The following is a 13,315-nucleotide window of genomic DNA, read 5'->3' on the forward strand; positions in this document are numbered from 1 at the left end:
CCTTGTGACTTTTAGATTGTATGTATACTTTTAGAATTGTTTCTGCCAACTGTACCAAAGCATTTTCCTGAGGGGAGGCCTGAATCTCAATGATGAATCTTGAATCAGAATAAAAACTTTTTTCCCCCTACCCAGAGTGGAATACGATATGGATACTGAGCAGGGTGGGTGCTGAGGGTCAAGTGTGTGTGTGTGTGTGTGTGTGTGTGTGTGTGTGTGTGTGTGTGTGTGTGTGTGTGTGTGTGTGTGTGTGTGTGTGTGTGTGTGTGTGTGTGTGTGTGTGTGTGTGTGTGTGTGTGTGTGTGTGTGTGTGTGTGTGTGTGTGTGTGTGTGTGTGTGTGTGTGTGTGTGTGTGTGAGAGATAGAGGCTGTTCACTGGTTCACCAGTCTGTATGCACCCTCTTCTCAAACCACCTCAGCGGTCTGCAGGCACCTATGGACTCTAGGATAGTACACCCCATGTAATATACAGGTACACTCAGAAGAGAAGCTTCCCAGAACACATTGCAAGAGTTGAAAAATATTACGCAACACTTGCTGTGGATGCGACACACAATAGAGGGTGTTATTAGCCATTTGCTGTATGGGGAGCCATGCCAGCATGATATCTCTCTGTTAATACAAAATTAACCACGTTCTACCTGGTGTCCCTATTTTGTGCATGTCATTTAAAAAACCTTTTTTTTTAAAGTCAATATTTTTTACGAGAATGTACTAGCTACTTATCTTATAGCTTATAGATCAGATATTTTTTGCTATAGTTGTCATATGACATACTGTGTGTACAGTACATGGATTAAAGTTCTCAGTCACCACGCATGTCTTCTGTCGTGAGATTTTACTTAGCTTTAATCCATGCATATATTGGGCTTAAATGGTTAGAACCTACAAACCACGGCATCCTTCTTATTCTTCTTATTTGACATTTTCTTTGGTCCGAGGACAACGTGATCCCATGCCTCTCTCAGCACGTCTTGCGGTGTCGGCGCCAACACCACCTCTGCCCCGTTCATTCATCCTAACGAGTGGAGAGGAGGTGGAGGACAGATAGAGGCTGACAAGGTGAGAACCGAGGCATTAATGTGGGAAGGGCGGCTGCTTCAGTGTGAGCGCGGTGTGAGGCTGGCGGCGTGTGACGTGTGTCTTATTGTTGTACTGTATGTGGTCAAACAAAAGGACCGCTATAGGAGACAGCCTGATTGAGTGTTTGCGTGTGTATGGTGGCCTTTGGATGCGTTAATTGCTCGATGGTCATATGGTGAAACCACATTCGCACACAAACACATACACACGCACGCAAACATAAAGCCACACAAAGAAAGAACCCCACACATGGACAGACAGACACACATACACACACACACACAGATCTATCTTTAATATATGCGTATCAATGTGTGTGTGCGCGTGCGTGCACTTGTGTGTGTGTGTAGAATGTGCTACTTGATTGTGCGTTACGCTGTGTATGGTGAATGGGTTGAGTGTGTTATGTGTTATGTATTTGTGTGTGTGTGTGTGTGTGCGCGCGTGCGAGTGTGTGTGCGCTACCTGGCCAGCAGTGGTAACAGGCTCTGAGGCCTTTAATGGGATTTAGCCCGAGGCTGTTTTATTAAGATGTCGGCTTTCCCTGCTGCCTCTGCAGCTGACACCATTCCCTACTGATACCCCCCCCCCCCTCCTCGCCCCCACCCCCACCAGCACAACAGCCTCCAAGCTGAACCCCTCGTCCCCCCCACACACCCAGCCTTCACCCCGCGCAAATCCCCCCCAACTGCCCCCACCCCCTTTCACCTCCCTCAGCCCGATGTTCCCTCACTGCACTGTGCTGCACCCTAATGACCACCCCCCAACGCGCGCTCTCACACACACACACACACACACACACACACACACACACACACACACACACACACACACACACACACACACACACACACACACACACACACACACACACACACACACACACACACACACACACACACACACACACACCCCACCATTGCCAACTCCCCCCACCATGCACAGGTCTCGTGGGTCGCTCGATGTTTGGGATTTATTATTTTTTGATGTGGGACCAATTTGCAATTGTTAGAGGAGTTCTGTCTATGTCTGGTATGTTGCTGTACTATGCCGTACATAGTCACATAAATCAAGAAATGGATGTTCATGGATATGGAGACCATAATGTCTTCTGTCAGAGTCACAAACCTAAGGCCAAGTCTGAAGGCAACAGGCAACCAAAGACCGCCAGGTTGACCAAAGTCTTAAGTCTAAACAACATTTTGACTACAGTTCCGAGTACAGTATATCTATGGCCAGTTTGACCATTTGTCCTGAGCAACAGTGGTTTGGGTGGTCTTGGGTATTTGGGTCCTGTATCTGCTGGTTTCACAGCCTCACTGTGGAATAACCTGAACTGCATTGTCAAAATCTGTTCTAAGATTGCCAGAGTGAAACAAAGAGACTGAATTCTTTCTGCAACCAAAGAAACTCTGTAAACTTAAGTAGCAAGCATTATGAGCTTCTGTAATTGAATGTTCTCTGTTACCATCAGGGCGTTATGTTTTACCTGCTTGTGTAAATCTAGCCGCCATTTATAATTGGTCATCCCCTCTGCACTCCCACTTTATACGCTCTTTTTACTCAAGATCAAGATGATTTTATTCCACATTTTATCTCCATGGTGTATTTGTTTGTTTGTACTGTATGTTGTATGTTACTGTTTCTCTGTGTGTAACACATTTCCGGGATTAATAATTGACATTTTTCTGTATAGCTGCAGACATGACAAAACTAGGCCTTAGGTTAGTATAAGCTGGACATTCTTTTCTCAGGTCTGTTATTTGAAAACTGACATGTGGAGTCGTGCTGATGATGACTCTGTGCTGAAGACACTGTTGGGTTACCATCAAATCCAATATGAGAGAACACTGCATGGCTTTTGCTCTATAAGCTACTGGTAATTTTGCCTCCTCTGTACTGTTTTCTTTAATCTTACTTGACAATTCCTTCCAAAAAAAAGGGCAAGTTTTCTCTCCCTCTTTGGTACATTGCATGTCAATATTTTCATTGCAGTGATAGCATACACAGAAGTGCCAGGTTTAGAACCCAAGCAATGACAATAGGTTTAGTAGTACTCCTGTGATCCTAGAATATTCACATTTTAGATTTAGATGACACTTTATTTATCATATAAACATAAATAGGCTACACAAATGTACGAATGAAATGTATTTCTCCAAAGCGAGTGACACCCATGCACAGCCACAACACCAGAGGGAGCACCCACGATCTGGTACCCCCCAAATTTAGAACAAACATGGGACAATTCTCATTCTACTCTGCCACCGTAATGTGGAATGCCCTGACATTATCCATTAAAGGATGTGAATCACTGGCCTGAAAAATCATCTATCAGAAAGCTACAAGTGTAGTTGGATATTAATTCCCATTGAAATAAAGGGTCAGACACTGCCGCTGTTTTTATTTTTTCTCCTATATATAGCTATTTTTATGATCATTTTGTTGATGACATGTATTCATGTGTTAATATTCTGTTGATTCATTGAATACATAGGACCACAATGGAAACATTTCCCCAGGATGTTTTTGTGTATATCCTTTTAGCCTAAGGGCCCTATTTTCACCGGTGCCTTACCCATTATCCCTAAACTTCTTTGCCATTTTTTACTATTTTTAAAAACATTTTCAAATAGTTCAACTAGACGATCTACATCGACACGTTGTGAGCTTGTAGATTGGCTATTTGAACTATTTGAAAATGTTTTTTAAAAATAGTAAAAAATGGCAAATAAGTTTAGGGATAATAGTTAAGGCAAAATAGGGCCCTTAATGTTTTACTGTACCTCCGTGCTGTTAAATTTCTTACTAATGAATTATTCCAAAAAATTATAAATTTGATACCCTGCTAGTAGACAGTATTGTCTGTACAACAGACATAGAAAGCATAACAATGTGTTAGTTTAGAGTCCTTCTAGTCTAATTACTGAAATATGAGAAGGATGAGCTGATCTCAACCAATCACAACACTGGATGCTACCCTACTTTCACTCCATTCCTGTCTTTTCTTCCCCCCTTCTATCTCCCTTTTCACCAATACGGCTTCTGAGGTTTCCTCTCCCTTAACAACGATTCCACTACTATTACACTTCCCCTGGAAACACTTAGCCTCAATCCTCCCCTTAACACAGTGCCTATAGCGCCGGCTCTGCCTTTTGCCTGGGCCCTGGACCTCAGGGCACTTCCCCTGAATGCACCCCCCCCCCCCCCTCCAGGTACTTACTTCCTGTGCCCCGTACCCCGTAGCTCCCACTCTGAGCGACCTATCCCCCCAGGCACTGGTGAAATTCTAAGAGGACCAGCAAATTAGAGTACACACCGCCCGCTTTGTACTCGCGCATATACTGCTGATAGATGGGGTTTCCTCGTCGCTAACCGCTTAACCACTTAAACCCTCAATAGTCTTAGTGAAACGGACCCAAGTCTTTTTTCCGTCTACACCACATCTCTTCGCCAAAAATAGCCTATCTACAAGCTCACAACGCATACGTAACGCGAATAGATCTGCTATTTTTGGCCCCTCTGAATATGGATGCTGGGTGGTCAAGTGGTTAAACTCCTATACTTTGTTGACCGGAGTCCCCCAGGGGTCTATACTAGGCCCCCTCCTTTTTTCCCACTACACCAAACATCTTTACAAGCTCACAAAGTGTTGCGTTGTGACACGTTGTGAGTAGATCGTGGCTATTTTCGGCAAATGTTCGCCCCCAGGATAGGGACGCTAAGGTTCAAGTGGCAAATAACTTGCAATTACCGCCGTATGCTGTGTGATGGTTGTCCTGGTGGCGATGAGGACCGCCGCGATGAAGAGGCCGTGAATTGACGTGCTGTGTGTGTGTGTGTGCGTGTGCTGCCAGGGAGTGTGTCGGGCGTGTGTACAATACTCTTTGTCTCTGTCTGGATGAATTGTTGCTCAGAGGGAGTTATACAGTAGTGTGTGTGCAAGAGTACAGTGGTGCTTGGGTTTAAGGCTATCCAGCTGTGTGTGTGTGTGTGTGTGTGTGTGTGTGTGTGTGTGTGTGTGTGTGTGTGTGTGTGTGTGTGTGTGTGTGTGTGTGTGTGTGTGTGTGTGTGTGTGTGTGTGTGTGTGTGTGTGTGTGTGTGTTTTTTCTCCAGGCCAGTCTTGAGTGCTTTTCCTGTTTTTCCCTGGCAGGCTGTTCTGATTGGCTGGCCCAGGGGATAGGAGATATCATGTTTAGCCCCAAACCAACATGCATCCCTCATCCACTGCCGCTGTGTGTGTGTGTTTGTGAGAGAGAGGGAGAGAGAGAGAACAGATAGAGAGATAGCTAGAGAGAGGGTCAGAGTGAGAGAGAGAGAGAGAGTCAGAGGTAGTTCTGTGCGTTCAGGCGATCACACACTCTACTCTTTCTGCCAAAGTGCCTCTCGTCTCCTCGGCGAAGGCTGATGAGCTATGACATCACAGCACTTTGTTTTATCTTTTAAAGATGAGCAGGGAGCCCTTCACTTCCCCTTAATGAGGCTGAGGTGCTCACAGAATATATGAAGTGTGTGTGTGTGTGTGTGTGTGTGTGTGTGTGTGTGTGTGTGTGTGTGTGTGTGTGTGTGTGTGTGTGTGTGTGTGTGTGTGTGTCTGCCTGTCAGAGAGAGAGAGTGCGTGCTCATGTGCATGCACTCCTGTCCGCGTTCCTATATGTGCTTTCGTGTGAGGACGTGCATAGGTGTGTGTCTACTTCTGATTCTCTGAATGCACCCACACCAGTTTTACCCATAACTCCTGGCGCTTCCTGTCCTGGAGCCATCATGTGTCAGAGCTCATTGGCTGCTGCATCAGTAACACCAGGCTCACTCAGCTTCCAGCACCATGACATACTGAGGCTGCCTCCCCTTACCGAGCATTTACCACAGGGCTGCGTGATATGACTTCAAATCAGTGTCACAATTATTTCAAACTTTTGCCTTGATTCCAATTAATGAACGATTAAAAAAAAAATATATTAATATAGCAGATCTAAAAGATCACAACGCGTTGCATTGCAACACATTGTGAGCTGGTAGATCGGCTATTTCCTATATTCTATAATGAAGTAATACAGAGTTAAGTGGTAACCTAAATGAGCAAGATTAAAGCCTCACTATGTAACTTTTTTTTAATGAATAAAATGTAATTTTGTACAATCTGTATGGTAGAGAATGTTAATACAATAATACAATTGGGGTAGTTGTATTTATTTTGTCTCCCTGCTCTCCTATTGAGACTTTTAGTGTCAAAGGTCATGTCTCATATAGACACAGGATCTGACAAAAATGTTGACCTGGTGGTCAAGCTTCAATGGTAAAAATGTCAGCACTTGCACAGGAAACCGGCTTCAAATCCAGGGTAGAAGAGGAAAGTTACATACAGTAGTGCTGCTTTAAGATGGTTATTCGTTCTAAATATTGGTTTCAATATATTTTTGGTTAATTTCCCAGCCCTAATACTGGGACACCTTACCACATCAGGTGTTTGACGAGGTGTCTACAACTAAGTATAAAATACCCTTTACTCTGAACCCAGACTCTGTCCCAGGCTCACATAGTAATGCCAGTGAGCTGCTTAATACTGTGAACTCACTCTTCTGTTGTGAACAGCTGCACTGGAGAGGCCAGAGTTCAAATACAGTACCTTGCTCGATGCTAGCTGGAAGGTAGTTGACGGAGGAGAGAGCAGAGAAGTGCGGAATTTTTCTCCCTCACCTAGACTCAAGTTCAAGAATGAATTTGTTTCAGTAAGGCATGAAACATAAAACTGCATATATTTATCATAGCCAAATTCTGCTCCAGAAAAACATTTCCAGGACAGAACAGTATGTTAGGCATGTGGGCTCAATAATGCAGAATAAACGTTTCCATATAGGACAGAACTTTATGTTAGGCATGGGCTTAGTTAGCCCCATCGCTGTGTAGCTCCAGGACTCAATCACGTCAAGTACAGATCCGGCTGAATCCGGACGAATTTAACACGCAGGCACAATCCTGATCAGCAGCACATCAGGAACGTGCCTCTGTGTTAAATTCTGCACAGTCTGTCAAAAAAACCTTATTACGGTAGGTTGTTTCAACACATTGTTTAATTTTACCACAGCGTCAAAACTATACACATCTGTAGGATACCAGGACCAGGACTACCTTTAAATATTTTATACAATGTTCGGAAATAGGTAAGAATTTGATCGTTTCACCAGTCAGCCGGATCGTTACTTCATGGGACTGATACCCGGAGCTACAGCGGAGGGGGAGGTCATAGATGTGGCTAGGGCTCAGTAAAATGGAAAATAAATCCGATTATTATGTTAGGAATGAGCTCAGTCAAGTAGAAAAACATTTCCATAGGACAGAACATTATCTTAAGCATGGGTTCATTAAAATGGAATAAGGCAACAACAGGAGAGAAAACATGAAAAAAGGAGATAAATGGGTTGCATGTAACCTACTTCAACAAATTGAATTCAAACAAAAGAAATGGAAAATGGTCTCGACTGGTAGTTAATTAACAAAACGAATACAGAACAGGATTCAATTAAAACTTTATGTATGTTTTAGTTGTTATTTACTCATGGCTGGCAGTGTGGTAAATACATTGCCTTGTTGCTAATCCTCATGGGAAGCTAGCCTAATGTCCGCTGCTTCCCTGATGTGTGTGCCATGTTGCCAGACGTTGCAATGGCTAGCTAACGCGGCTGTGTGTGCGATTAACCAGCGTTAGCCATCATTAGCCTCTGCGCACCAACGCAGCAGCAGACCGCAATTAACCCGCTAATCCGGCTAATCCGGCTAATCCACTAATGGAGATAATCTGATAGACTGGAGAGGGCATGTTCAATAGGCTTTCTCTGGGAACACACACATATACCCACACACACATGTTCATGCACACACAAGTGCACAAACGCACGTTGACGCAACTCACATTGGACACACACGACTCAACACATGCATACGAGCACGCACTCGCGCACAAATTGACGGTTGATGGTTGTCCGCCACCAGTGAATTACAGGGGCTCAGCCATCTCCCAGACATCTCGCCCTCAGCCGTTAGTCAGCCTGGGGCCTCTGTCACACACACTGACCACAGAGAATGGGTGAAAAAAGGAAGGGAGGGGGAGGGAGACTGGTGGAAAAAAAGAAAACTAAGAAAGAAATATAAAGAGAAGCCTTTTTAGAATCCCCCTCTTGCTCATTTGGTTTCAAGCTCACCAGAAAATCCCCCATTGCTGGGTTTTGGGCTGTTGCCATTTGCTCCACTCTTTAACACCCATGTATTAATTAAAGGTTGAAGGCAGTTGAACTATTCACATTGTACTGTAGCTGTGTTTAGGACAGAGACCAATGAATGTCAGCAAGGATGAGCAAGCCTCCCCAAGTGGAACCAGAATCGAGGCTCTAATTGGACAATTATATCAAGGAGCAAAGTCTGGATTCCCCCCCTTCACTGTCAGTGAACAGGGGAGGCTGAGTAACCCAGAGGAGCGGAGTGCCATCGTTTATAATTAATTCTCAGTGGAGCTGTACAACAGTGTGAAGTCACAGGTCGGGACAAACTTGTTTTAGGACATCATTTAAAAATCTAATGCGGAAACCAGCGCAGATCCGAGTGCAGCAATAATCTTACGACAGTTCACATGTGATACATGAAATGGTCGTATCTTCGCAATCACTGCATAAGAGTGTTAGTTGGGCGTTGATAAATGTGGCAGCTGAAAATAATAATCTAAATAACACGCCCTTGAATATTCTCAGTTTAGAGGCCTCGTCCCTGGAGTTTACGACATGGAGAAGTGGAATACGGCCAAGAAGAGAAATTTGTCAGATGTGGAGATTTTAACGTTGAAATTGAACCAACTAAAAAGTGTCAAAAAAGTGACGACTTCACCCATTTTCAACCTATCTTCATATAATTGGTCCTCACTAATACTGATGATAAAATGGTATAATTTTTTTCTACTTGGTCTGTGTCTCGTAGGAGGGCTGTGGACAGTCCAGAAACCGTCTACCAGTGACATCATCATTAGGCAGGATTTTTTTTTCCCAACAAGATTTCAAGTTTATTTCCAGTTCACTCTACCCGGCCACTCTACCCCTGAGCCACTGCAGTGCTGCCGTGTGTGTATATGAGTGTGGCTGAACATGAGCTCCTGCTCTGTTGCAGGATTTAGTAGTGAGGTTACCAGGTATTCCCTGGGGAATAACCTCCTAGAACATTTATCACACCAAAATGTGTTGAATATTATTTTTTAATTTAACGCAGTACTTATTCACAGAGGCGATTACTCCAGGCTTGCAGTGTACCCTCCTGGAGATGTGTCCCTACGCGGCAATATGCAATACCTACCCATTGTACCCGTTTTACCAGTTAACCGCTTTACCCTTTTATGCCCATATATGGAGATCTCTGTATCTGTCTGTCTGTATCCCTTATGTATGCCCATATATGGAGATTACGGATGTCATCAATATGGCATCATTACTGACATCGGTCAGACACAGAGAATCCATGCATTCTTTAGTGATCTCCATATATGGAGATCCATTGTCGCACGTCAGTTCTGCACAATCGACTTCCAGTATTGTCTCATTTCCGGCAACGGCCGACAGCAGCAGCACAGGTTCACTTTTGCTTAGCTGAAAAAGTGAGGTAGGCTACAACGGGGGGAACATAACCTGGACAACAGATGATTTTCTGTGGAAGTCCTAATAAACTTATCTCCTTCCCTACCCTCCTTCCCTCCTTCCCCCTCTTTTTCCACCAGCCTCCTCTTCTCTTTTTATTTGCCACTCCTGCCCTTTCCTCTTTCTCCCCCCCTCTTCTCTTTTCCCCTGATCTGTGGTGTGTGTGTGTGTGTGTGTGTGTGTGTGTGTGTGTGTGTGTGTGTGTGTGTGTGTGTGTGTGTGTGTGTGTGTGTGTGTGTGTGTGTGTGTGTGTGTGTGTGTGTGTGTGTGTGTGTGTGTGTGTGTGTGTGTGTGTGTGTGTGTGTGTGTGTGTCAGAAAAGAGAGAGAGAGAGAGAGAGAGAGATGCAAGCAGTCAGAAAAAGCTGTCTAATTGTGCCAGTGTAACTTTGGAGCTGTGAAAGTAGGCGGGAGACATTTTCATTTTATTTGAAAGGCTGGTTGAAGGAAGATGGAGGTCGCCGTCTGTCTCCGGCTTCAAACACTGACCTTGGCTGCTAATGATGCTAATCGTGCTAACTGGGCAAATGACAGTTCTCTCTCTCTCTGTGTGTGTGTGTGTGTGTGTGTGTGTGTGTGTGTGTGTGTGTGCGTGCACGTGCGTGCGTGCACGTGCGCATGCATGCATATGTGAAAGAGAGAGCTTAAGAGAGCCATAGAGGCAATTTGTTAGCATGTAAAAAAAAAAAGGTAGCACGTATATGCATGGACATGTGTGTGTGTGTGTGTATGAGGGCGCATGTAAAAGTACCATAATCAAGAGCTGCTAACGCTAATGAGCCGGTGCTTTGAAGCGAACCGCCCGGCGAGGGCCCCACTCTTGCCAACTCATTAGCTGACCTGAGGAGTGCCTGATTAGAATGCTTTTGATGAAAATTTCACGGATTTTTTTTCTCCCAACTTTTTTTTCTAACATTCAGATTTTTGTGAAGCAGGATAAATAGCTTATTGCACCAGTATCTCTCTCTCTCTCTCTCTCTTTTTGGGGGGGAGGGAAGGGTGCGTGCGTGTGATGAGGAAAGTGGGAGGTCATCTACTGCAAACACTTCAAAGGGGCTTCTGAAGAGCGCTGGATGAGATTGATTTGCTGTTTTTACTGCCGCTGAAATGTACAAATATGTGTAATGGGAGGAGAGAGTGGGAGAATGTTTCCTTTCACTCTTCAAACAACCTTGCATCATTGCGCGCTTGTGCAAACGCACGCACGCACGCACACACACACACACACACACACACACACACACACACACACACACACACACACACACACACACACACACACCTTCTTTCCTTAGAAGGAGGCAATAACCCCCCTCACTGTGTGCGAGAGCTTGTGTGATATGGAGTTACATTTGTTTCTTGAGAGTAAAACTTTTCAAACTCAAACTGGGACTTGCAACTACAGTACCTCGCTTCCAAATCCTTCCCAGATTGAGGCTTATGACTCAGTATACAATCATTGTGAATTCTCTCCCAAGACATGCAGTACAGGCTGCAGTACACTCTTGGCTCCCTAGAGCAGCTGTTGAACTACTGGACAGACTTGGATAAACCTCGACCACCTTGTTTTGACAATGCTTCCCACACATACTGTATATCGATTCATGGATAGATGTATTCCCATATTACTGATTGATTGTGCATAAACAATCCCATGGCTGGTTTCAGAGAAACTGGTTTGGCCATACAACAGAAGCATATTATGGAACTATTATGGAATCATTTCTATTCGTATTATTGTTCTTGTTGTGTTGTATTAGCTCGCCACACTAGCATTTTGCTGCTTGTACACACAGAGTAGTGACAAATAAACCCTCTCGATTGTTTTTGATTCTTGATTCAATACAACAAGAAGTAACAAGGGCATAAATAAAGACGAGCGTGTTCCTTTGAAAAGGAATATTTGTGTCTGATGTTGAAGGGGTTGTGGGTTTTGAGTGTGCTTCTTAGTGAGGTTTGGAGTTGGTGTGCTCCCACAGAGAAATCGTTGTGTTGTATTTCTTTTCACGTGCATACTGTAGGTAGAAACCAAACCAGTGTGTCTGTGTAGAAACATACCCGTTGATCTACAAAGAGGATTTCCCTGTGAGCTTCCAGTAGCCTACTGTTCCCTTCCGCCAAACAATCCCCGAAACAAAGATCAGTGCTTACGTGGCACATCGGCCAAGATGTGTGTGTGTGTGTGTGTGTGTGTGTGTGTGTGTGTGTGTGTGTGTGTGTGTGTGTGTGTGTGTGTGTGTGTGTGTGTGTGTGTGTTTCTCAGTTGCAGTACATGGGACAACCAGAGAACTGAATCTCTCATAGTGAATTTGGACAGACTGGAGTCTGAGAGGCAGTTCAAATACCACAGGCCCACAGGCTACAACCAACACTAAGACCACTGTGTGTGTGTGTGTGTGTGTGTGTGTGTGTGTGTGTGTGGGGGGGGGGGGGGGGGGCGGGGGGGTTTGTTGGCGGTATGGATGGCTGTGAGGGTTGATGTGGGGCAGAGGAAGTATGGCTTGGCTTCGCATATAATGTAACACACATCGACCTGTATCAACATGGCATATGACTTACATACAAAGCTTAAGTAGCGGGCATATGAGAACGCACACACACACATACACACACACACACACACACACACACACACACACACACACACACACACACACACACACACACACACACACACACACACACACACACACACACACACACACACACACACACACACACAGCAACAGCTGTCCTGGGCTTTGACCTCATCGTAAGTTATGCAGGAACCTGCGGCACTGCAGCAACCCAAAATAATTAATTATAAAAAGTATTTCCTGCTAATTGTTGGGCTGTAATTAATGAGCTAACCTTTGGAGAGATGGAGGAAGGTAGAGAGGGAAATTATTCATGTTGTTTTTGCATATATGAATATGCAAGAGCTACCCCCCCTCCCCCCACCCCAAGGAGGAACAAAAAAACTACCCAATGTTTAATCTAAAGTACACTGTCACACATGCAGGTGCACGGGCACGCACGCACGCACGCACGCACGCACGCACGCACGCACGCACGCACGCACGCACGCACGCACGCACGCACGCACGCACGCACGCACGCACGCACGCACGCACAAACACACGCACGTACGTACGCACAATCTTATTGCTGGCGCTTCCTGTCATGTCACAGTCTGTCTTTCTGTCTGTCTCTTCCACTCTCTCTCGCTTACAGTCATCTATTTAAGGGCCTGTAACATTGTCTGGACGTCAACAATGGCATTTCATTCTTCACCGCTGAGTACCGGACCTGAAATATTACTGGAGCAACGAAAAATCAAGTCAGTTTCTTTTTTGCAACTTCTCACGTGGGAAACCAAACGTTTACTACTCAGTCAAGAGGAACCACTCCCTTAACCAAGAGATATATTGGGCTTATGAGGTTCAGGCAGGAATATACTAGGTGCCCTACTCAATGCAAGAGTATGGCGACCTCCTCCCACCGCTGCAGATGTGTTATTTATTATGTGTTAGTTATATTGTATTAGCATACTCTACCATACAGATTGGTTTAAGTCATGTTT

The 13,315-nt window shown here is 44.7% G+C and overlaps 1 protein-coding gene across 1 annotated transcript in view; it reads left to right on the plus strand.

Annotated features, from left to right (window-relative positions):
* Positions 1–2,159: 2,159 nt before the first annotated feature.
* The window catches only part of LOC308102850 (kinesin-like protein KIF3C), a gene marked incomplete at its 5' end in the record, with an annotated part of 28,871 nt that continues 17,715 nt past the window's right edge, over positions 2,160–13,315 (plus strand). The window contains 3 exons of the mRNA XM_080452704.1: positions 2,160–2,254; positions 5,807–5,877; positions 6,676–6,812. Coding sequence (XP_080308830.1) covers positions 2,160–2,254; positions 5,807–5,877; positions 6,676–6,812 — 303 coding nt within the window. The remainder of the gene's footprint in view (positions 2,255–5,806; positions 5,878–6,675; positions 6,813–13,315) is intronic.

Source organism: Gymnoscopelus braueri (assembly GCF_963280865.1).
Source record: "Gymnoscopelus braueri genome assembly, chromosome: 16".
NCBI classification, from domain to species: Eukaryota; Metazoa; Chordata; class Actinopteri; order Myctophiformes; family Myctophidae; genus Gymnoscopelus; species Gymnoscopelus braueri.